This window comes from Anolis sagrei, chromosome 2 (assembly GCF_037176765.1).
Source record: "Anolis sagrei isolate rAnoSag1 chromosome 2, rAnoSag1.mat, whole genome shotgun sequence".
NCBI lineage: Eukaryota > Metazoa > Chordata > Lepidosauria > Squamata > Dactyloidae > Anolis > Anolis sagrei.
The window spans coordinates 9,777,286-9,799,388 of NC_090022.1; the positions used below are offsets into that span (position 1 = coordinate 9,777,286).

General features: G+C 44.6%; 2 protein-coding genes across 5 annotated transcripts in view; one reads left to right on the forward strand and one right to left on the reverse strand.

The window, feature by feature from the left end:
- Positions 1-22,103, reverse strand: part of LOC132765774 (zinc finger protein 850-like) — a 1,095,673-nt gene that overhangs the window by 197,966 nt on the left and 875,604 nt on the right. The gene's annotated exons all lie outside the window — the stretch shown is intronic.
- LOC132766033 (zinc finger protein 300-like) lies at positions 2,814-21,174 on the forward strand. 4 transcript variants are annotated; one of them, XM_060760355.2, is made up of 9 exons: positions 2,814-2,896; positions 4,880-5,022; positions 5,465-5,591; positions 6,972-7,079; positions 8,698-8,784; positions 11,299-11,378; positions 14,145-14,271; positions 15,439-15,522; positions 18,859-21,174. In XM_060760355.2, the coding sequence occupies exons 2-9, from the start codon at positions 4,999-5,001 to the stop codon at positions 20,325-20,327; spliced, it is 2,106 nt and encodes a 701-aa protein (XP_060616338.2). In that variant the 5' UTR covers positions 2,814-2,896; positions 4,880-4,998; the 3' UTR covers positions 20,328-21,174. The 4 variants fall into 4 exon arrangements, with proteins under 4 accessions (XP_060616338.2, XP_060616340.2, XP_067321354.1 ...); XM_060760356.2 differs by having other exon boundaries at positions 2,817-2,910; XM_060760357.2 differs by lacking the exon at positions 15,439-15,522.

Here is a 22,103-nt window from a genome sequence, read left to right on the forward strand (position 1 = left end):
TGAACTGTGCGAAGGTGCTCCTGGCCACCGCGGATACCTGAGCTTCCAGCGTCGGCAATGAATCCAGGATCACCCCCAGGCTGCAAACCTGTATCTTCAGGGAGAGTGTGGCCCCCATCCAACACAGGTTGTAATCCCACACTCTGATCCGCCTTATGACTGGCCAGGAGTACCTCTGTCTTGTCTGGATTTAATTTCAGCTCCTCATGTGGGGACATGAGAGAAGCCTCCCACGAGGATGAGAAAACATCAAAACATCCAGGTGTCCTCTGGGCAATGTTTTTGCAGATGGCCAATTCTCTCACACCAGAAGTGACTTGCAGTTTCTCAAGTCGCTCCTGACATGACCAAAAAACAAAAACAAAAAACAAAAAACCAGTTCAGGACCAAAACGGAGTCCTTGGCTTTTGGTGGAAAGGAATAATAGACTGACTGTGAGAGCCGTTCGGCAGTGGAACTCTCTGCCCCGGAGTGTGGTGGAGGCTCCTTCTTTGGAAGCTTTTAAGCAGAGGCTGGACAGCCATCTGTCAGGGGTGATTTGAATGCAATATTCCTGCTCTTTTGCAGGGGGTTGGACTGGATGGCCCATGAGGTCTCTTCCAACTCTTTGATTCTATGATTCTATGACTTGGGTATCGTCTGTGTAAATTTGACACAGAACTCCAAAATTCCAGATGATCTCTCCTAGCAGCTTAATGCAGACGTAAATAGCATTGGGGACAGAATTGAAGCCTGGGGGACCTCACCGGCCAGGGAGTCAAACAGGAGTCCCCCAGCTCCACCATCTGGGTCCGCCCCTCCAGAAAGGATTGGAGCCACTGCAGAACAGTGCCTCCAAGCCCCATCCCCGAGAGACGGCCCAGAAGGATACCATGGTCAATGGCATAAAAAGCTGCCGAGAGGTCCAGGAGAACCAGCAGGAACACACTCCCCCCATTTAGCTCTTTTTGTAAGTCATCCTCCAAGGCGACCAATGCCGTTTCAGTTCTGTAACCAGGCTAGAAACCAGATTGAAATGGATCCAGATAATCAGTTTCATCCAAGAAACTTTGGAGTTGTGAGGCCACCACCTTCTCTAGAACCTTGCCCAAAAAGGGGAGATTTGACACTGGCTTGTAGTTCTTCCATTGAGTTGAGTGGGGACCAGCCCTGGTTTCTTTAATAATGATCTTCCCACTGCCTTCTTGAATCCGATTGGCATTCTGCCTTGGGTCAAGGAAGCATTCACCAGCACTTTTACCCACTCCGCCAATCCCCCGGCCGATTTTATAAGCCAGGACAGGCAAGGGGCCAGAAAACAAGTGGTTAGCCTCATTCCTCTCTAAGATCTTGTCCACATCCTCGAGCCAAAAAAGCTTTAAAGAGTCCTGGGTTGTTGTAGTTTTTTCCGGGCTATATGGCCATGTTCTAGAGGCATTTTCTCCTGACGTTTCGCCTGCATCTATGGCAAGCATCCTCAGAGGTAGTGAGGTCTGTTGGAAGTAGGAAAATATATCTGTGGAAAGACCAGGGTGGGACAAAGGACTTTTGTACATAATATTATTATACATTATTACTTTTATTATTAAATTATTATTATTATTATTTAGCAGAAGCATCTCTCCAAAATTGATGGTTTTTATTATCACCATAAATCAACTTCGAAATACACAACAGTCTTGTATAATATTATTACCCATTACTATTATTATTAAATTATAATTAAGTTCTTATTCTATTATTATTATTTGGCAAAAGCACTCAACAACCTCTCCAAAATTGACAATGACAATTCACAGCTTGCAGAGAGAGAAACATTACAGCAGAATTGTACTAGTCACAGAATCATAGAATCAAAGAGTTGGAAGAGACCTCATGGGCCATCCAGTCCAACCCCATTCTGCCAAGAGAGATATTGACAAGCTGGAATGTGTCCAGAGGAGGGCGACTAAAATGATCAAGGGTCTGGAGAACAAGCCCTATGAGGAGCGGCTTAAGGAGCTGGGCATGTTTAGCCTGAAGAAGAGAAGGCTGAGAGGAGATATGATAGCCATGTTTAAATATGTGAGAGGAAGCCACAGGGAGGAGGGAGCAAGCTTGTTTTCTGCTTCCTTGGAGACTAGGACGCAATGGAGAACAAGCCCTATGAGGAGCGGCTTAAGGAGCTGGGCATGTTTATCCTGAAGGAGAGAAGGCTGAGAGGAGATATGATAGCCATGTATAAATATGTGAGAGGAAGCCACAGGGAGGAGGGAGCAAGCTTGTTTTCTGCCTCCTTGGAGACTAGGACGCAATGGGACAATGGCTTCAAACTACAAGAGAGGAGATTCCATCTGAACATGAGGAAGAACTTCCTGACTGTGAGAGCCATTCAGCAGTGGAACTCTCTGCTCCGGAGTGTGGTGGAGGCTCCTTCTTTGGAAGCTTTCAAACAGAGGCTGGATGGCCATCTGTCAGGGGTGATTTGAATGCAATATTCCTGCTTCTTGGCAGAATGGGGTTGGACTGGATGGCCCAGGAGGTCTCTTCCAACTCTTTGATTCTATGATTCTAAGAAGCAGGAATATTGCATTTAAATCATCCCTGACAGATGGCCACCCAGCCTCTGTTTATCTACACATCATACAAAACTATCAATTCCCTGTGTGCAAGAATGCAATGCAACGATAGGATGAAAGAGCTGCCACTCTTCCGACACGCCGCCCAATCAGCAGCCAGGTCCCGCCCTGTATTGCTGAGAGCTGATTGGCTCAGTCTGCTAAGTGCAAGGGGGAAAAAACAAGGCCGGCTGGCCAATCAGCGACGGGCGCGGATGGACCGGAAGAGAGTTGGTGTGCCTCTTAGAAAAAGGGCCCTTCCGGTGGGCGTTTCCAAATCAAGGAAGAGGTCCTGTTGTTCAAGCTCTTGCTGAGGAAAGGTAGGGGAACTCTGGTATGTTTGCCATGGCTGTGGAAATGTATTTGGTCATTTTAAACTGCATTCATTCAACAATATAGATCAAGCCTGAGTCAACTTGGGCCTTCCCTCCAGGTGTTTTGGACTCCCAACTCCCACAATTCCTAACAGCCGGTAGGCTGTTAGGAATTGTGGGAGTTGGAGTCCAAAACACCTGGAGGGAAGGCCCAAGTGCCCTGTTAAGTAGTTTCCTAGGCTTTTCTGGGCAACATTGATTCCAAGGAGGCTGGATGGGCATCTGTCAGGAGTGCTTTGATTGTGTATTGAATTGGATAACCTTTGCAGTGGGAGTTGGAGTCCAAAACACCTGGAGGGAAGGCCCAAGTGCCCTGTTAAGTAGTTTCCTAGGCTTTTCTGGGCAACATTGATTCCAAGGAGGCTGGATGGGCATCTGTCAGGAGTGCTTTGATTGTGTATTGAATTGGATAACCTTTGCAGTGGGAGTTGGAGTCCAAAACACCTGGAGGGAAGGCCCAAGTGCCCTGTTAAGTAGTTTCCTAGGCTTGTCTGGGCAACATTGATTCCAAGGAGGCTGGATGGACATCTGTCAGGAGTGCTTTGATTGTGTATTGAACTGGATAACCTTTGCAGCGTCTCCCCTGTGGGCTGAGAGAGTGTGACTTCCCCAGTTTATCTTGTAAATAGCATAGCAACATAGGAACTCTGGTATTGTCGAAGGATTTCATGGCTGGAATCACTAGGTTCTTGTAGGTTTTTCCGGGCTATATGGCCATGTTCTAGAGGCATTCTCTCCTGACGTTTCGCCTGCATCTATGGCAAGCATCCTCAGAGGTAGTAAGGTCTGTTGGAACTAGGACAATGGGTTTGCCATGGCTGTGGAAATGTATTTGGTAATTTTAAACTGCATTAATTCAACAATATAGATCAGGCCTGAGTCAACTTGGGCCTTCCCTCCAGGTGTTTTGGACTCCAACTCCCACAATTCCTATATATATATATATATATATATATATATCACAGTCAAAAGCCAATCTCATGCACAGCGTTCGCCAACTCAGAGTCCATGCTTTGTTCCACATTGTCTATTCCTATCCGTCGTCGCAGTCCTTTATTTATCTGCCAGATTGCCCAAACGCCTGGTCTCACATCCATGTTTTTAATTTCCTTCTAAAGCAAAGGAGGGATGTCGCTGATCTAATTTCCCCGGGGAGTGAATTCCATAGGTGGGGGGCCACCACTGAGAAGGCCCTGCTCCTCGTCCCCACCAACCTCACTTGTGACAGAGGCGGGACCGAGAGCAGGGCCTCCCCAGAGGATCTTAAACTCTGAGGTGGGACGTAGAGGGAGATGCGTTCGGACAGATACGCTGGGCCGGAACCGTATAGGGTTTTGTAGGTCAAAACCAGCACTTTGAATTGTGCTCGGAACTGGATTGGCGGCCAGTAGAGCTGACACAACAGGGGGATGGTATGCTCCCTGTATGACGCTCTGGTGAGCAATCTGGCTGCCTCCTGCTGGACTAATTGAAGTTTCAGAACAGTCTTCAAAGGCAACCCCACGTAGAGTGCGTTGCAGTAATCTATCTGGGATGTAACAAGAGCAGGCCAACATCCCATTGGCTTTTTTAGCTGCCACATGATATAGTTGGCTCTTGTTTAACTTGTCCACGAGGACGCCAAGATCTTTTTCACACCTGTTTCTGTTGAGTCAGGCTTCGTCCCCCATTCTGTCTCTTTGCCTTTCATTTTTTTCTTCAGCCTAAGTGGAGTATCTTGCATTTGTCCCTATTGAACTTCATTTTCTGAGTTTTGGTCCATCTCTCTAATCTGTTAATATACCCCCTACATACACACACACACACAAGTTGTAAATAAAGCTGTCGCTACTGGAGTATTTCACTCTTCTGTATGATTTTCTTGTCTCCTAGAAAAACAAGCTTCATCATGTTGACCACAATCTGCAAATTTTGTTCTACCCTTTTCAGATCACAGAGTTTCTATCTTCCAACCTTGATTGAAGCCTCCTACAATATCCAGTCTTCAACTTACAACAACATCACAAAGGTTGCCACTGGGTGGCCAGTTTCTTTCTGGAAGAACGGGAATGGATGGCACAGAATTGCCACAGGTATAGGAATGGAGACAGCGTTTACCACAAGGCCTTTACTGACTGGGATGTTGCACACAATCCTCTTTTAGTCACTTTGGGTGTATTTGTACCAAGTGTGGGCAATCTTGGTCCCTCCAGGTGTTTTGGACTTCAACTCCCACAATTCCTTACAGCCTCAGGCCCTTTCCTTTTCCCCCTCAGCCGCTTAAGCAGGAACGAGTGTTTTAAGTCTGTCTGGCACTATGGAAAACTTCACAAAGGCAAAATATTTCTCTGTTTTACTGATGCTGAAAGCTTTTTCTGTTTTTATTGGGGGGGGTGCATCCCCCAGGTCCTCACATTTCTACTCGCAACAACCTCCTTTCAGCCATCGCTGTGTTGGGTCATCCTTTAGGGACCATTGATATAAGGTAGGCTATTTTGAGAGCTTTGGACAACTTCCCTTCTTTTTCTTTTCCAGAGCGTTGTGACTTTTCGGGATGTGGCTGTGTTTTTCACAAAGCAGCAGTGGGCTCTGCTGGACCAGAATCAGAGAGCTTTGTACTGGGAAGTCATGCGAGAAAATTACGACAATGTGGCCTCCTTGGGTAACTATCCCTCGTCCCTCTTCTGGCAGCATTAATTTGTTTTTAAATGTGTTATGATGTTATTGTTTAATGTTTACTGTTTATTGCTTTAATGTTTATTGGTTTACTTTTTTGAGTTTTTATTGTTGTTTTTGTTATGCCGTTGTATTATTGAGGGCCTTGGCCTTTGTAAGCCACACCGAGTCCTTCGGGAGATGTTAGCGGGGTACAAATAAAGATAATAATAATAATAATAATAATAATAATAATAATAATAATTTCAACAGTCATACCTGCCGCAAACAGACAAGAGTTCTTTCTCCCACCCTGGGCATCATTCCACAGATATATATACCCCACTTGCCTAGTTTCCCACAGACCTCACAACCTCTGAGGATCCCTGCCTTAGATGTGGGTGAAACGTTAGGAGAAAATGCTTCTGGAATATGGTCAAACAGCCCGGAGAACTCACAGCAACCCAACATTAATTTCCTCTTTCCCTTAAGTTAAGTTTCCTGTATGGGTGTTTTAAAAAGACAGGGTGGTTCTCTCAATGTCAGATGTGGCTTTGGATGTTTCAAAACCCAAGAAGGGCCACGTAGTCTTGAAAAGACATTCAAAAAAGCAGTTTAGGATTCACAGTGACTTGCCAACTCTATGCAGAATGCCTAGAAGAAAGGCTTAACACAGGGGTGAGAACCATGTTGACAACCAAGGCCATTTTGGTAGCCCCACAACATGCCCCCTAACTGGAAAATATAAAGCGGAAGTAGGTGTAGCATGGTTTGTAGATTGAATGCAGCCATTGAAGCCCCCCCAAAACCTTTGGAAATGCCCCCATATCATGTCGAATCCCCAAATGTGTGAAACTATGCATCCCAACAGCCACCCCAGAAACTCATTCTTGTGTGTCTTCAAGTCATTTCTCATGAAAAGTGAGATGCAGGTAATAACTTCATTATTATTGTTATTATTGGCACACAGAGCCCACGGGCTATCCAATCTAACCACCTGCCAAACAAAAGCTCTCCTGGCAGATGGCCATCCAGCCTCTGCTAAAAAACCTCCAGAGAAGAAGACTCCACCAGGCAGTGTGTTCCACTGTTGAACAGCTTTTACCACCAGAAAGTTCCTCTTAATATTCAGGTCGAATCTCTTTTCCTGTAGTTTGAATCTGCTTCCCCGTGCTCTCTCGAGCAGCAGAAATTAAGTCTACTTCAGTGGTTTTTATGGAGCCAGGAATACCTTGTGGCCATTGGTGAACCTAGTGAGCGTACCTGTGTTGTAACAGACTACTTATATCTGTCTGTGTGAGGATAGAAAAATATTTGCTTTATTTAGCCAAACACACACTTCAATACTTCAGACCCTAAGCCCCACATTGTGTCTCTTTCTCTGCAGGATTTCCACTTGCCAAGCCTGATCTGATCTCCAGGCTTGAGCAAGACCCTTGGTTTCCAGATTGCCTTGTCTTGGAAAAAATGTGGGCAACATCACAACCCCACACAGGTGAGAGAACAAAAATGTAAGTTCCATGAATAACCTGCAATATAATTATCTTATACAATATTATTATTATATAATATTTTATTATATACTAGCCATCCCCTGCCACGCATTGCTGTGGCCCAGTCTGTGTATATGTGTACATGTGTGTATGTATAATTGTGTATATGTGTACTTGCGTATATATGTATGTGGCTTTGAGCATTCATTGTAATGTATTTTTTGTTTTTTGGCTTTTTAAGTCTCTTTTGCTGTATGTTTCAGTGTTTTTATGAGTGATGGTCATTTGTTGGGAAGTTTGCCCCAATTCTATCGTTCGTGGGGTTCAGAATGCTCTTTGGTTTTAGGTGAACTATAAATCCCAGTAACGACTACTCCTAAATGTCAAGGTCTATTTCCCCCAAACTCCATCTGTGTTCATATATGGGCATATTGACTATTCATGCCAAGTTAGGTCCAGATCCATCATTGTTTGCACAGTGCTCTCTGGATGTAGGTAAAGTGCAACTCCAAAACTCAAGGTCAATGCCCACCAAACCCTTCCAGTATTTTCTGTTGGTCATGGGAGAACTGTGTGCCAACTTTGGTTCAATTCCATCGTTGGTGGGGTTCAGAATGCTCTTTGATTGTAGGTGAACTATAAATCCTAGCAACTACAACTCCTAAATGACAAAATCCATATTTTTTTTTTGCGTGAAGGACATACATTGGGTTGTTAGGTATCTTGTGTCCAAATTTAGTGTCAATTCGTCCAGTGGTTTTTGAGTTCTGTTAATCCCACAAACGAACATTACATTTTTATTTATATAGATTTTATATTACATGTAACATTACTAAGAATATTACAATATAATGGTGTTGTACAATATAGTAATATATAATACTGATATTGTACTGTGCTAATAATATATTGTATCTATATATATTTTATAAGCCGCTCTGAGTTCCCTTTGGGGTGAGAAGGGCGGCATATAAATGTCGTAAATAAATAAATGAATATAACCTCCAAATGCATGGAACCACTGTCCATGGCTTCATTTATCTATGTCCAACAAAATATGCCCTCTTTCGGCATTTTCTAGGTCCTCCAGTGTGACTCTGTAGTACTCTTGGGCCTTTGTCCTTTGTTTAATTAGGGTCTGTTATTATCCACATTGACTTTTATTTAAAAGAGATTGAAAAAGAAAGGGCATAGATGAAGCTATATTGCTTTTATTGATCTGTTTTTAACTGCCACCCCCTTTTCCTTATGTGTCATTGCAAATCTGAGTGTAGGGAACTCTCAAATGAATGACTTGCAAGCCTTCTTGGAGGAGAGGGATATAATTTCTTCCAAGTTAAAAGAATAAACGAGATCCTTTCCTGGGTTGTTGTAGGTTTTTTCGGGCTATATGGCCATGGTCTAGAGGCATTTTCTCCTGACGTTTCGCCTGCATCTATGGCAAGCATCCTCAGAGGTAGTGAGGTCTGTTGGAAGTAGGAAAATGGGTTTATATATCTGTGGAATGACCAGGGTGGGACAAAGGACTTTTGTCTGCTGGAGATCCTTTCCTTTTGCTCTGTATTAGAAAGTCAGCATATCTTTCTAAACCCTACTTTCTTACCCTATTCTCCTGACTAGGGCCTTCCAATGTGGAGGTCAAGCTAGAACCAGAAGAAAAATCCTGCTACCTGTGGGTATCTGAGGCCTCCCCAAGCACCAACTCAGGTGAAGTATGGTCTATCAGTGGTCTTTCCATGACATTTGATCTATATATCATAAAGGATCATTTTTTCATCCTTGTTTACATAGCATTTAGATGTTTCCCTTCAGAGTATCTCATTGGTAGACTGGCACTCTCCCATTCAGCGGCCAGTAGAATGGCAGTTAAAGATGGAGGGAGGGTCTCTAAATGGCTGCAGGAGAGTACCTGGTTGGTAGAATGGCCCACTCCCTCTCACCAGTCAGTTGAATGGCAGTTAAAGATGGGGGGAACGCATCTCCTCCTATGAACCAACTGGGACATTAAGATCATCTGGGGGGCCCTGCTCCCAGTCCCGCCTTCATCACAGGCGCGCCTGGCGGGGATGAGAGACAGGGCCTTCTCAGTGATGGCCCCTTGGCTGTGGAACACCCTTCCTACAGATATCAGATTGGCCCCCTCCTTGTTGACGTTTCAGAGGAAAGTGAAGACCTGGCTGTTCGAACAAGCATTCGATTAAGCAGTGTAATTGAATATAGGAATACGGAATATTGGATGATGAGATTGGATTCTGATTTTACTGAGGACACGCTAATGATTGTTATATTGATGTTTAATCGTTGATGATGCTACTGTTTTTAACTGTCCCATATTCGTTTTGTGATGTTTTTGCCTTGAATTTTGCTGTTGTTAACCGCTTTGAGTCGCTTGAGGGCTGAGAAAAGTGGTATATAAATGAAGTAAATAAATAAATAAACAGCTGCTGGAGAGTACCTGGTTGGTAAGCTAACTCCCTACCTCTCAGTGGCTGCCGGAATTGTAGTTAAATATGGATGGATAGTTTCTAAAAGGCTTCTGGAGAGTACATGGTTGGTAGAACGGCCCCCTCCCACTCAGGATCCAGTGGAATGGTAGTTAAAGATGGTGAGAGGGCCTCTTGATTTTAATTGATTTCAATTGTGTATTTTTGAAATTCTTTTTTATTTAATTCTGTTTAAATTGTATGCTAACCTCTCCTTCGGGAGAGATAAAGCGGGCTATAAATACAAATAGTAATAATAATAATAATAATAATAATAATAATAAATTTAATATACATTTAGAGCAGAGGTCCTCAAACTTTTTAAACAGAGGGCCAGGTCACAGTCCCTCAAACTGTTGGAGGGACGGATTATAATTTGAAAGAAAAAAAAAGATGAATGAATTCCTCTTCACACTGCACATATTTTATTTGTAGTGCAAAAACACTTTAAAACAATACAATCATTAAAATGAAGACCATTTTTAACAAATATAATTATATCAGTATTTCAATGGGAAGTGTGGGTCTGCTTTTGACTGATGAAGTAGGGTTGTTGTTGTTGTTGTTGTTGTGTGCTTTCAAGTCATTTCAGACTTAGGTTGACCTTGAGTGAGGGCCGGGTAAATGACCTTAGAGGCCTGTATCCGGCCCCCGGGCCTTAGTTTGAGGACCCCTGATTTAGAGCATCATAAAGCAGGATATTTATTGGGTTGTTGTAGGTTTTTTCAGGCTATATGGCCATGGTCTAGAGGCATTCTCTCCTGATGTTTCGCCTGCATCTATGGCAAGCTTCCTCAGAGGTAGTGAGGTCTGTTGGAACTAGGTAAAAGGGTTTATATATCTGTGGAATGACCAGGCTGGGACAAAGGACTCTTGTCTGATGGAGCTAGGTGGTGAATGTTTCAACTGACCTGCTTGATTAGCATATAATCAGGATATTTATTTATTTATTTATTTAAATGTTTCTCCCCCGCCTTTCTCAACCCCCAAGCGGGGACTCAGGGCGGCTAACACAGGCAACAATTAGATGCCATAAATATCACAATATAACAACAATATAAAAACATAAATACACAATAGATTAAAAACAATAACATTAATTATACAATCATATAGCCATTTCCATTATTATAACAATCATATGGTCCAGTTCAATGACCAAAGTGCTGTTATGCCTGCTAGCCGACAGGCCTGGTTCCAAAACCACGATTTCTATTTTTTTCCTGAAGGAAAGGAGGGAAGGCGGTGATCTAACTTTGCTGGGGAGTGAATTCCACAAGTGGGGGGTCACCACCGTGAAGGCCCTGTCCCTCGTCCCCACCAGATGCTTTTGCGAGGCTAATGGGACTGAGAGCAGGGCTTCCCTGGTGGATCTTAAACTAGAGAACTAGAGAATTAACGGGTGGAAGTTCTGTAGCTCTGCTGAAGATTTCCCTTTTCCCCTCAATTCAGGATTTCCTGATGTTACAATAAAGCAAGAAGAGGAAGAGGAGGCCTGCGTCCTAGATCACAAGGGATCTGGGAGAAGCCGAAACATTGCTAGTGAACAGTCACGCGAGGGAGCCATTTATATAACTAAAAGTTCATAGGGTGCCTGTGATAAAAGAGGTAAAGTAGAGTCCAGAAACCCAGGCAGGCGAGGTAGAAGTGTTCACTCCAATCATAAGAGCACCTGCTTTCAAGAAGAGGAGTCTTTCTGAAACATTCTCCCTTTATATTGTTCTTCTCCCCTTTCCAGGTGGCAGCATGGTGTCTCCATGTCAATATAGATGGACAAGGAATAAAGGAAAGGAAAAGCCTGTGGGAAAACCAGCCAAGGTAGGAGATTTTTGGAGCAGTGGTGGGGAAAGAAAGTACTGGAAAGAAAGTTATTCATTTATTTATTTTTTTATCGTGTCAGGAGCAACCAGATAGTTGTATTACATTTTTTACCAAACAGACAAAACACAGAGTTTGCAAACTTGGTAGTTGATTAAATGTCCTTTGATCAGTATCTGGCCACTTGGAATGCCTCTGGTGTTACTATAAGAAGGTTCTCCATTGTGCATGTGGCAGGGCTCAGGTTGCATTGCAGCAGGTGGTCAGTGGTTTGCTCTTCTCCGCACTCGCATGTCGAGGATTCCACTTTGTGGCTTCATTTCTTAAGATTGGCTCTGCATCTCGTGGTGCCAGAGCGCAGTCTGTTCAGTGCCTTCCAAGTTTTCTGTGTGCCCAGGGGGGGAGTCTCTCATTTGGTCTCAACCACTGATTAAGGTTCTGGGTTTGAGCCTGCCACTTTTGGACTCTCACTTGCTGAGGTGTTCCATTGAGTGTCTCTGTAGATCTTAGAAAACTATTTCTTGATTTAATCCCAAACAAGGGATGAGCTGGAGATGTCACTGCCTTGGTCCTTTCAGTATTGGTTGCTACTTCCCGACGGATGTCAGGCAGTGCAATACCAGCTAAACAGTGTATTTTCTCCAGTGGTGTAGAGCGCAGACACCCTGTGATAATGCGGCATGTCTCATTAAGAGCCACATCCACTGTTTTAGCGTGGTGAGATGTTCCACACTGGGCATGCATACTCAGCAGCAAAGTAGTATAGCGCAAGGGCAGATGTCTTCACTGTGTCTGGTTGTGATCCCCAGGTTGTGTAACCTATCCATAGTTAATGTACATAAAGCAATTAAGAATAATCTTGGCAGCACTCATGTTCCTGTCATTATGCCCCATTTGTGCTTGGAACAATTGGGAATCCCTCTAATATGAAATCCCCCACAAAACAGAGGCCACTATTTTTCCACAACAGAGTCAAAATTTTGCCATGGTGTTCCTAGCTGTGATGCGCACATCCAATGTGAGCATCCCAAAGCTCTTACTGCCATTCTTGTTTCCCCTTGCCTTTCTTTTACAATCTGAATAACAACAACAACAAAATATGAAATCCAGCATATAGATCTTGTTTGCTGTGACATACTGTGTTTTTGTGTCAGTAAAATAATAATAACAACTTTATTTTTATACCCCACCTCCATCTCCCTAAAGGGACTCGGGGCGGCTTACGTGGGGCCAAACCCAACAGAACAGTTAAAACATATCACATTAAAATGCATGTTAAGAAAATAATAACCAATAAGACGAAGTAAAAACAACAACCATTAAGCAGTATATAAAATGAGCATCAGAACCAACAACCAAAAGCAAAGTTCAGTGTCTTGTCGTAGGTGGGAGGATTGGTGCCACAACATTAGAGGATAGGACTAAGGAGTAAAGTGCAAACAACATATAGCAGCAATGAGGACAAGAACAATTTATCATTAAGGATTTGGATATAACTTTAGGATTTGGATATGAACAGCCCAAATATTGTACTAATTCTTTATAGGGAAGTTCTTATCACAATTGAGACTCATGCACCAACTGCAACCGTACCTCGCGAAGGCTGACCTGGCCGGGGTGGTCCATGCCTTGGTCACCTCCAGATTGGATTACTGTAATGCGCTCTACGTGGGGCTGCCCTTGAAAACGGCTCGGAAGTTCCAACTGGTCCAACGAGCAGCAGCCAGGATGTTAACTGGGGCCTCTTACAGAGAGAGGTCAACCCTCCTGGTCAAGGAGCTCCACTGGCTGCCGTTTATTTTCCGGGCCCAATTTAAGGTGCAGGTGCTTACCTACAAAGCCCTGAACGGTTTGAGACCATCCTACCTGCGGGACCGCATCTCCATCTACAAGCCCACGCGCTCACTTCGGTCATCCGGAGAGGCCCTGCTCGTGATCCCGCCTGCGTCGCAAGCGCGTCTGGTGGGGACGCAAGACAGGTCCTTTTCCGTGGTGGCCCCCCATCTCTGGAACACCCTCCCCAAAGATCTTAGACAGTCCCCTACATTGGCAGTCTTCAGAAAGAACTTGAAGACCTGGCTGTTCCGATGTGCCTTCCCAGACTAGGAAATCTCCAACACCAAGTCCCAGAAGCACTTTACTTGAAATAAGATTTCTGCACACCGCATATTGCACTTGCCTTATAATGCCTTATATACCACCTGTCACATCAGCACTTTTAATCTTGTACCCATTACTCTGGCCCAGCCCAGTTTTATTGTGTCTTAGTGTTTTGTTTATTGCTTGTTGTTTACTGCTTTAACTATTTTTAATTTGCTTGGTTTTTTGTACTGTTATATTGTGTGTTGAGGCCTTGGCCTTTGTAAGCCGCATCGAGTCCTTGGGGAGATGCTAGCGGGGTACAAATAAAGATTATTATTATTATTATTATTATTATTATCAGCCAGACATATTGTGGACACCACCACCTCATTTTGAGCTGTATACCTGAGGGTTGCAGTGCAAAACCCAGTGTTTGTATTTACTAAATTGAACAAAAATGATATAAAAACACGAGCTAGTGTTTGAGGAGATACAAAATTCCCGTGAAGAGTCAACACAAGTGTGACTCACCCAAAGTCACCCAGCACACTTACATGGCCAAGAGGTTGATTTGAACTCATGTTTACCTCACCTGTATTCCAATTGCGTTTTGTTAAGACAATGCATGTATTTTTCCTCCAGACTGAGTTCATCTTGCTGATCTGAGCTGTTTTTTGGTTGCAGGAACCAGTGACTTTTGGAGAAGTGGCTGTGTATTTTACAGAAGAGGAGTGGGATCTGCTGGATCTTAGCCAGAGATCTCTGTACAGGAAGGTCATGATGGACAACTATGAGACGATGGCATCTCTTGGTAAGGAACTTGCTTTAGTTGGAGAATGGAGGTGGGCCTGCCTTTTCTTCTTCTCTCTCTGAATGCAAAGCAGTGGCAGTTGAGACAGAGTGAGGGCATGACATATGGCTATGTCTGAAGGAAAGCTATGCTACCCATGCTCTATTCTGCCTTAGTCAGACCACACCTGGAATCTGGAGGGGGCCCTGCTCTCGGTCCCACCACTTTCGCAGTCGCGTCTGGAATATTGCACCACAATTGAAGAGAGATATTGACAAGCTGGAATGTGTCCAGATGAGGGCGACTAAAATGATCAAGGGTCTGGAGAACAAGCCCCATGAGGAGCAGCTTAAGGAGCTGGGCATGTTTAGCCTGAAGAAGAGAAGGCTGAGAGGAGATATGATAGCCATGTATAAATATGTGAGAGGAAGCCACAGGAAGGAGGGAGCAAGCTTGTTTACTGCTTCCATGGAGATTAGGACAAGGAACAGTGGCTTCAAACTACAAGAGAGGAGATTCCATCTGAACATGAGGAAGAACTTCATGACTGTGAGAGCCATTCAGCAGTGGAACTCTCTGCCCCAGAGTGTGGTGGAGGCTCCTTCTTTGGAGGCTTTTAAACAGGCTGGATGGCCATCTGTCAGGGGTGATTTGAATACAACATTCCTGCTTCTTGGCAGGGGGTTGGACTGGATGGCCCATGAGGTCTCTTCCAACTCTTTGATTCTATGATTTATCTCCATTTCTAAGCCCAAGAGCCGGCCTTGTCCATAGACACCTCCAAGGTCATGTGGCCAGCATGACTGCATGGAGGTCCGTTGCCTTCTTGCTGGAGTGATACCTATTGATCCACTCCTATTTGCATTGTTTTTGAACTGCTAGGTTGTCAGGAGCTGGGGCTAACAGCAGGAGCTCACCTCACTCCCGGGATTCGAACTGCCAACCTTTCAGTCAGCAAGTTCAGCAGCTCAGCGGTTTCCCCCGCTGTGCCACCAGGGGCTCCTTTTCTTCTTTAAAGGGAGGGATGGGCACCTTTCAGAAAAGCTTTAGTAGCAGATGCCTGCCCACCCAACTCAAAGACTCTATCATTCTATTGAGGAAGCATTCTTTAATACTCACTGTGATGACTGTTAATATTGTGACCCTCCTTTTCCTCACTTCCAAATCCTGAATTCATTCCTCCTACAGGTCAAAGAGAAGAGCTGTGGGCATCAGATGTGCCACTTCTGAAGCAAGTGGAGATCTCTAACTTCAGACCGGGCGTCCCATTAGGTAAGCCATCACAAAATATAACCAATGACCAGGCGCAATGTAGTTGCATTTCAATAACATAATGAATGAGAATGGCATTACTTGCATTGCTACCATGGGTAATACAGTCAAGTTACTTTTACATGTTATTTTTAAAAATAATTTTTATTGCAAACACTGAAAATGTTGTGATGTATCTTATCCTGCTTTATGATGCTCTAAATGTATATTAAATTGATGATAAGATAACGTTTTTTGCAAGTACTGAAAATGGTGTGATGTATTTTATCCTGTTTTATGGTGCTCTAAATGTATATTAAACTAGAATCATAGAATCAAAGAGTTGGAAGAGACCTCCTGGGCCATCCAGTCCAACCCCATTCTGCCAAGAAGCAGGAATATTGCATTCAAATCACCCCTGACAGATGGCCATCCAGCCTCTGTTTAAAAGCTTCCAAAGAAGGAACCTCCACCACACTCCGGGGCAGAGAGTTCCACTGCTGAACGGCTCTCACAGTCAGGAAGTTCTTCCTCATGTTCAGATGGAATCTCCTTTCTTGTACTTTGAAGCCATTGTCCCATTGCGTCCTAGTCTCCATGGAAGCAGAAAACAAGCTTGCTCTCTCCTCCCTGTGGCTTCCTCTCACATATTTATACATGGCTATCATATCTCCTCTCAGCCTTCTCTTCTTCGGGCTAAACATGCCCAGCTCCTTAAGCCACTCCTCATAGGGTTTGTTCTCCAGATCCTTGATCATTTTAGTTACCCTCCTCTGGACATATTCCAGCTTGTCAATATCTCTCTTGAATTGTGGTGCCCAGAATTGGACACAATATTCCAAGTGTGGTCTAACCAAAGCCAAATAGAGGGGTAGCATTACTTCCCTGGACCTAGACACACTATTGATTATTATTATTACCATTATTATTATTATTATTATTATTATTATTATTATTATTATATGTATTTATAGCCTGCTTTATCTCTCCCGAAAGAGACTCAAAGCGGCTTAACATAAAAGCATTAGAATATATTTTAAAATATACAAAATATATATACATTCCAGCAGCCCCTTGCAATATCAGTATTGCAAACTGAAAATGCTGTGATGTATCTTATCCTGCGTTATGGTGCTCTAAATGTATATTAAATTGATAATGATTATTATTATATGTATTTATAGCCTGCTTTATTTCTCCTAAAGGAGACTCAAAGCAGCTTAACATAAAAACATTAGCATACAATTTAAAATATATGAATACGCAGACACTAAAACAGAAATAAATAAAAAAGTATTTAAAAATTCACTGTTAAAATCCATTAACATAAGAGACCCTCTCTCCATCTTTAACTACCATGCCACTGGCTGCTGAGTGGGAGGGAGCCAGCCTACCCACCAGGCACTCCCTAGCAGCCCTTTGGAGACCCTCCTTCCATCTTTAACTGCCATTCCACCATCCCGAGTGGGAGGAGGCCATTCTACCAACCAGGTACTCAACTACAGCCATTTAGAGACCCTCCCTCCATCTTTAATTGCCATTCCACTGGGCCCCGAGTGGGAGGGGGTCATTCTACCCATGAGGTACTCTCTAACAGGCGGATCTGGCCAGGGTGGCCCATGCCTTAGTCACCTCTAGATTGGACTACTGTAATGCACTCTATGTGAAGCTGCCCTTGAAAATGGCCCAGAAATTTCAATTGGTTCAATGGGCGGCAGCCAGGATGTTAACTGGCGCTCCTTACAGGGAGAGGTCAACCCTCCTGTTCAAGGAGCTCCATTGGCTGCCGTTCATTTCCCGGTCTCAATTCAAGGTGCAGGTGCTTACCTACAAAGCCCTAAATGGTTTGGGGCGTGCCTATCTGTGTGACCACATTTCTGTTTACGAACCCACACGATCTCTTTGATCATCTGGAGAGGCCCTGCTCGTGCTTCCGCCTCCATCGCAAGTGCGATTGGTGGGGACGAGGGACAGGGCCTTCTCGGTGGTGGCCCCTCGACTCTGGAACTCACTCCCCAAGGACATCAGGCATGCCCCAACACTGGCAGTCTTTAGGAGGAGCTTGAAAACGTGGTTGTTCCAGTGTGCCTTCCCAGAATAAGGAAACTCCAAGCAATTTGTCCCGAATGCACTTTATTAGAGATCTAGGATTGTCTGCAGCCCCACCTATCTTCAAAATACCTATCCTATTTCACCTGGTCATGCCCAGCATTTTTTAACAATTTTAATTATTACACTTGGCCCTGCCATGGGTTCTTTTAATGCGTCGTGGTGTTATTGTTAATGTTTACTGCTTGTTTATGAGTTTATTTACTGTGGTATTGTTGTTGTTTTACTGATGTATTTGGGCTTGGCCTCTTGTAAGCCACACCGAGTCCTTCGGGAGATAATAGCGGGGTACAAATAAAGGATTATTATTATTATTATTATTATTTACAGACCCTCCATCTTTAACTGCCATTCCATCATAACCTAAGTGGGAGGGGGCCATTCTACCAACCAGGTACTCTCCTGCAGCAGCGGAGAGACCCCCCCCCCCATCTTTAACTGTCATTCCAGTAGCCCCTGAGTGGGAGGATGCCATTATACCAACCAGGTATTCTCTTGCAGCCATTTAGAGACCCTCCCACCATCTTTAACTGCCATTCCAGTGGCCCCTGAGTGGGAGGATGCCATTATACCAACCAGGTATTCTCTTGCAGCCATTTAGAGACCCTCTCTCCATCTTTAACTGCCATTCCAGTGGCCCCTGAGTGGGAGGATGCCATTATACCAACCAGGTATTCTCTTGCAGCCATTTAGAGACCCTCTCTCCATCTTTAACTGCCATTCCAGTGGCCCCTGAGTGGGAGGATGCCATTATACCAACCAGGTATTCTCTTGCAGCCATTTAGAGACCCTCCCACCATCTTTAACTGCCATTCCAGTGGCCCCTGAGTGGGAGGATGCCATTATACCAACCAGGTATTCTCTTGCAGCCATTTAGAGACCCTCTCTCCATCTTTAACTGCCATTCCAGTGGCCCCTGAGTGGGAGGATGCCATTATACCAACCAGGTATTCTCTTGCAGCCATTTAGAGACCCTCCCACCATCTTTAACTGCCATTCCAGTGGCCCCTGAGTGGGAGGATGCCATTATACCAACCAGGTATTCTCTTGCAGCCATTTAGAGACCCTCTCTCCATCTTTAACTGCCATTCCACTGGGCCCCCGAGTGGGACGGGGCCATTCTACCAACCAGGTGCTCTCCTACTATTTGAATCCATTTTTCCACGTCCTGCTCTACACACCATGCAAAATAGGCCGTTCCTTTTCTGTCATCCTTCATTTGTTTCTGTTTTTCTTTCTTCTCAACAGATAATTGCAGGAAAACAAATGTCTGCCACCAATGCTGGAAGTGTTTTGCACACAAATTGGATCTTGCTCGGCACCAGCGCTGCCACGTACAAGAGGAAGATGAAAACTTAGTCAGAAAGAAGTCCTACGAATGCACCACATGTGGAAAGCATTTTGATCAAAAAAGATCATTTATTCTTCACAAGAAGGCCCACCTTGGAATGAAAAACTTGGATTGCACCTTCAACCTCTCAGGAGAAGAACCATACAAATGCCAGGAGGAGAGGCAATGTTTTGCTCAGGATTCCAACTTTGGGAGATACCAGATAAGTCCCCACTTGGACCTTGTGAAATATGAGAGCATCAACACAAGCGACGACAAACCTTATGGATGTATGGAATGTGGAAATTGTTTTACTCGGAAATCCAATTTGGCGACTCATCAGAGACTCCACAAAGGAGAGAAACCATACAAATGCCAGGAGTGTGGAAAAGGCTTTGCTCGGCATTCGCAAGTTGTGATCCACCAAAGAGTCCACACTGGAGAGAAGCCGTATATGTGTCAGGAATGCGGGAAAGGTTTTGCCCAGAACTCAACTCTCTTGATCCACCAGAGAATTCACAGCGGCGAGAAGCCATACAAATGCCAGGAGTGTGGGAAATACTTTGCTCACAATTCACACCTTGTGAAGCACCAGATCGTGCACACGGGAGAGAAACCCTACAAATGCCAGGAGTGCGGGAAATGTTTTGTTCGCAAGGCAGAGCTTATTTCACACCTGAGAGTCCACACAGGAGAGAAACCGTACAGGTGCCAGGAGTGTGGGAAGTGTTTTGCTAACAAGTCGGATCTTATGCCTCATCAGAGAGTCCACACGGGAGAGAAACCATACAAATGCCAGCAGTGTGGGAAACATTTTTCTCAGAACGCACACCTCCTCGGACACCAAAAAGTCCACACAGGAGAGAAACCATACAAATGCCAGGAGTGTGGAAAACGTTTTGCTCACAAGTCGGACCTTGTGGTTCACCAGAGAGTGCACACGGGGGAGAAGCCGTACAGATGCCAGGACTGTGGGAGGTGTTTTGCACAGAAGTCGCATCTTGTCGGCCACCAGCGTATCCACATGGGAGAGAAACCCTACTCATACCAAGACTGTGAAGCCTTAACTCACGATGTAAGCCTTGATACTCAAGTCAGAGTTCCCCCAAGAGAAAACCCGTACAAATGCCAGGACTGTGGGAAGTATTTTACTTGCAATTCTAATTTGGCCAGGCATCAGAGAGTACATACGGGGGAGAAACCTTTCAAATGCCAGGAGTGTGGGAAAGGGTTTTCTCAGAATGCATACCTCGTGAGCCACCAGAGAGTCCACACAGGAGAGAAGCCATTCCAGTGTCAGGAGTGCGGAAAATGTTTTGCTCAGAATTCAAATCTTGTGACTCACCAGAAAGTCCACATAAGAAAAAAGGGGTTAAAATTCCAGTAGTTTGTGTGTGTGTGTGTCAGGAGCAACTTGAGAAACTGCAAGTCGCCTCTGGTGTGAGAGAATTGGCCGTCTGCGAGGATGTTGCCCAGGGGACACCAGGATGTTTTGATGTTTTACCATCCTTGTGGGAGGCTTCTCTCATGTACCTACATGGGGAGCTGGAGCTGAGAGAGGGAGCTCATCCGCACTCTCCCTGGATTCGAACCTGCGACCTATCCATCTTCAGTCCTGCCAGAACAAGGGTTTAATCCATTGTGCCACCTCCAGTAGTCTAAAAAATTGAGAGGTTATGAACAACCAGGGATTCATACAGGGATACTGGAAATTATTCAAATTTACCAGTATTTACTCGAATATAAATACTCGGCCGGGCTGTAGCAGTCACCAGATAATCATCAGCTGCAATATATCACTACCAACTGGAAGGCGACTGGTTCGAAGCCTGAGTCGGATTGAGCACCTGACTGTTAAGCCTAGTTTACTGTCCACCTAAGCAGTTTGAAAACAGCTGAGCTGTGAGTAGAGAAATTAGGGACCGCTTAAAGCAAGGGGGTATTTTACGACACCATAAAAATGCCAGCGGCCAAAGAACAAGGAGGAAATATGATCAAATGACTTGGCGTCATAGTGGATGAAGCGACAGCTCCCCCTCTGGCTGGAATTGAGCATTACCACCAGGCACCGAAGTGGAAATGCCAAAAATACCTCTGCTTGTCTGTCTGTACATCTAGAAAATGGCATTGAGTGTTTGCTGTGAATGTGTGCTTTGTGATCTGCCCCGAGTCCCCTTTGGGGTGAGAAGGGAGGAATCTAAAAATTGTAAATAAATAAATACTGTAATATAATATGCCATCGATTGTGCACACTGCAAGGAAAAGGATGTGTGGTCTAATGTATTGCACGGCTGCCCCTTGCCTGTCAGCCATTCTTCTGCCCACCTCGGCATGTTCTCCCATCAGGACGAGGTTGGCAAACTTGTCAGCATCGGCCTGGGGGATGGATGTGGGCAGCTTTACATGCACAATTCTCACGCACCATCGAATCTAATGCACACTTCATAGAATCATGGAGTTGGAAGAGACCTCATGGGCCATCCAGTCCAACCCCTTGCCAAGAAGCAGGAAAATCACATTCAAAGCACCCCTGACAGATGGCCACCCAGCCTCTGTTTCAAAGCCTCCAAAGAAGGAACCTCCACCACACTCCGGGGCAAAGAGAGAGTTCCACTCCTGAACAGCTCTCACCATTAGGAAATTCTTCCTAATGTTCAGGTGGAATCTCCCTTTTTGTCGTTTGAAGCCATTGCAAAGATACAGAATGGGGGACAATGCCTGGCTCAAGAGCAGTACGTGTGAAAAAGATCTTGGAGTCCTCAAGTTAAACATGAGCCAACAATGTGATGTGGCGGCAAAAAAAGCCAATGGGATTTTGGCCTGCATCAATAGGAGCATAGTGTCTAGATCTAGGAAAGTCATGCTACCCATACTCTATTCCGCTTTGGTTAGACCACACCTGGAATATTGTGTCCAATTCTGGGCACCACAATTGAAGAGAGACATTGACAAGCTGGAATGTGTCCAGAGGAGGGCGACTAAAATGATCAAGGGTCTGCAGAACAATCCCTATGAGGAGCAGCTTAAGAAGCTGGGCATGTTTAGCCTGAAGAAGAGAAGGCTGAGAGGAGATATGATAGCCATGTATAAATATGTGAGAGGAAGCCACAGGGAGGAGGGAGCAAGCTTGTTTTCTGCTTCCTTGGAGACTAGGACACGAAAC

What these genes read in the sequence shown, in the direction of transcription:
- LOC132766033 (XM_060760355.2), top strand. Translation starts at nt 4,999, where the DNA reads ATGGATGGCACAGAATTGCCACAG. An exon ending in ATGGCACAGAATTGCCACAG is followed by an intron (nt 5,023 to 5,464) that starts GTATAGGAATGG and finishes TTTCTTTTCCAG; the next exon opens with AGCGTTGTGACTTTTCGGGA. An exon ending in CGACAATGTGGCCTCCTTGG is followed by an intron (nt 5,592 to 6,971) that starts GTAACTATCCCT and finishes CTTTCTCTGCAG; the next exon opens with GATTTCCACTTGCCAAGCCT.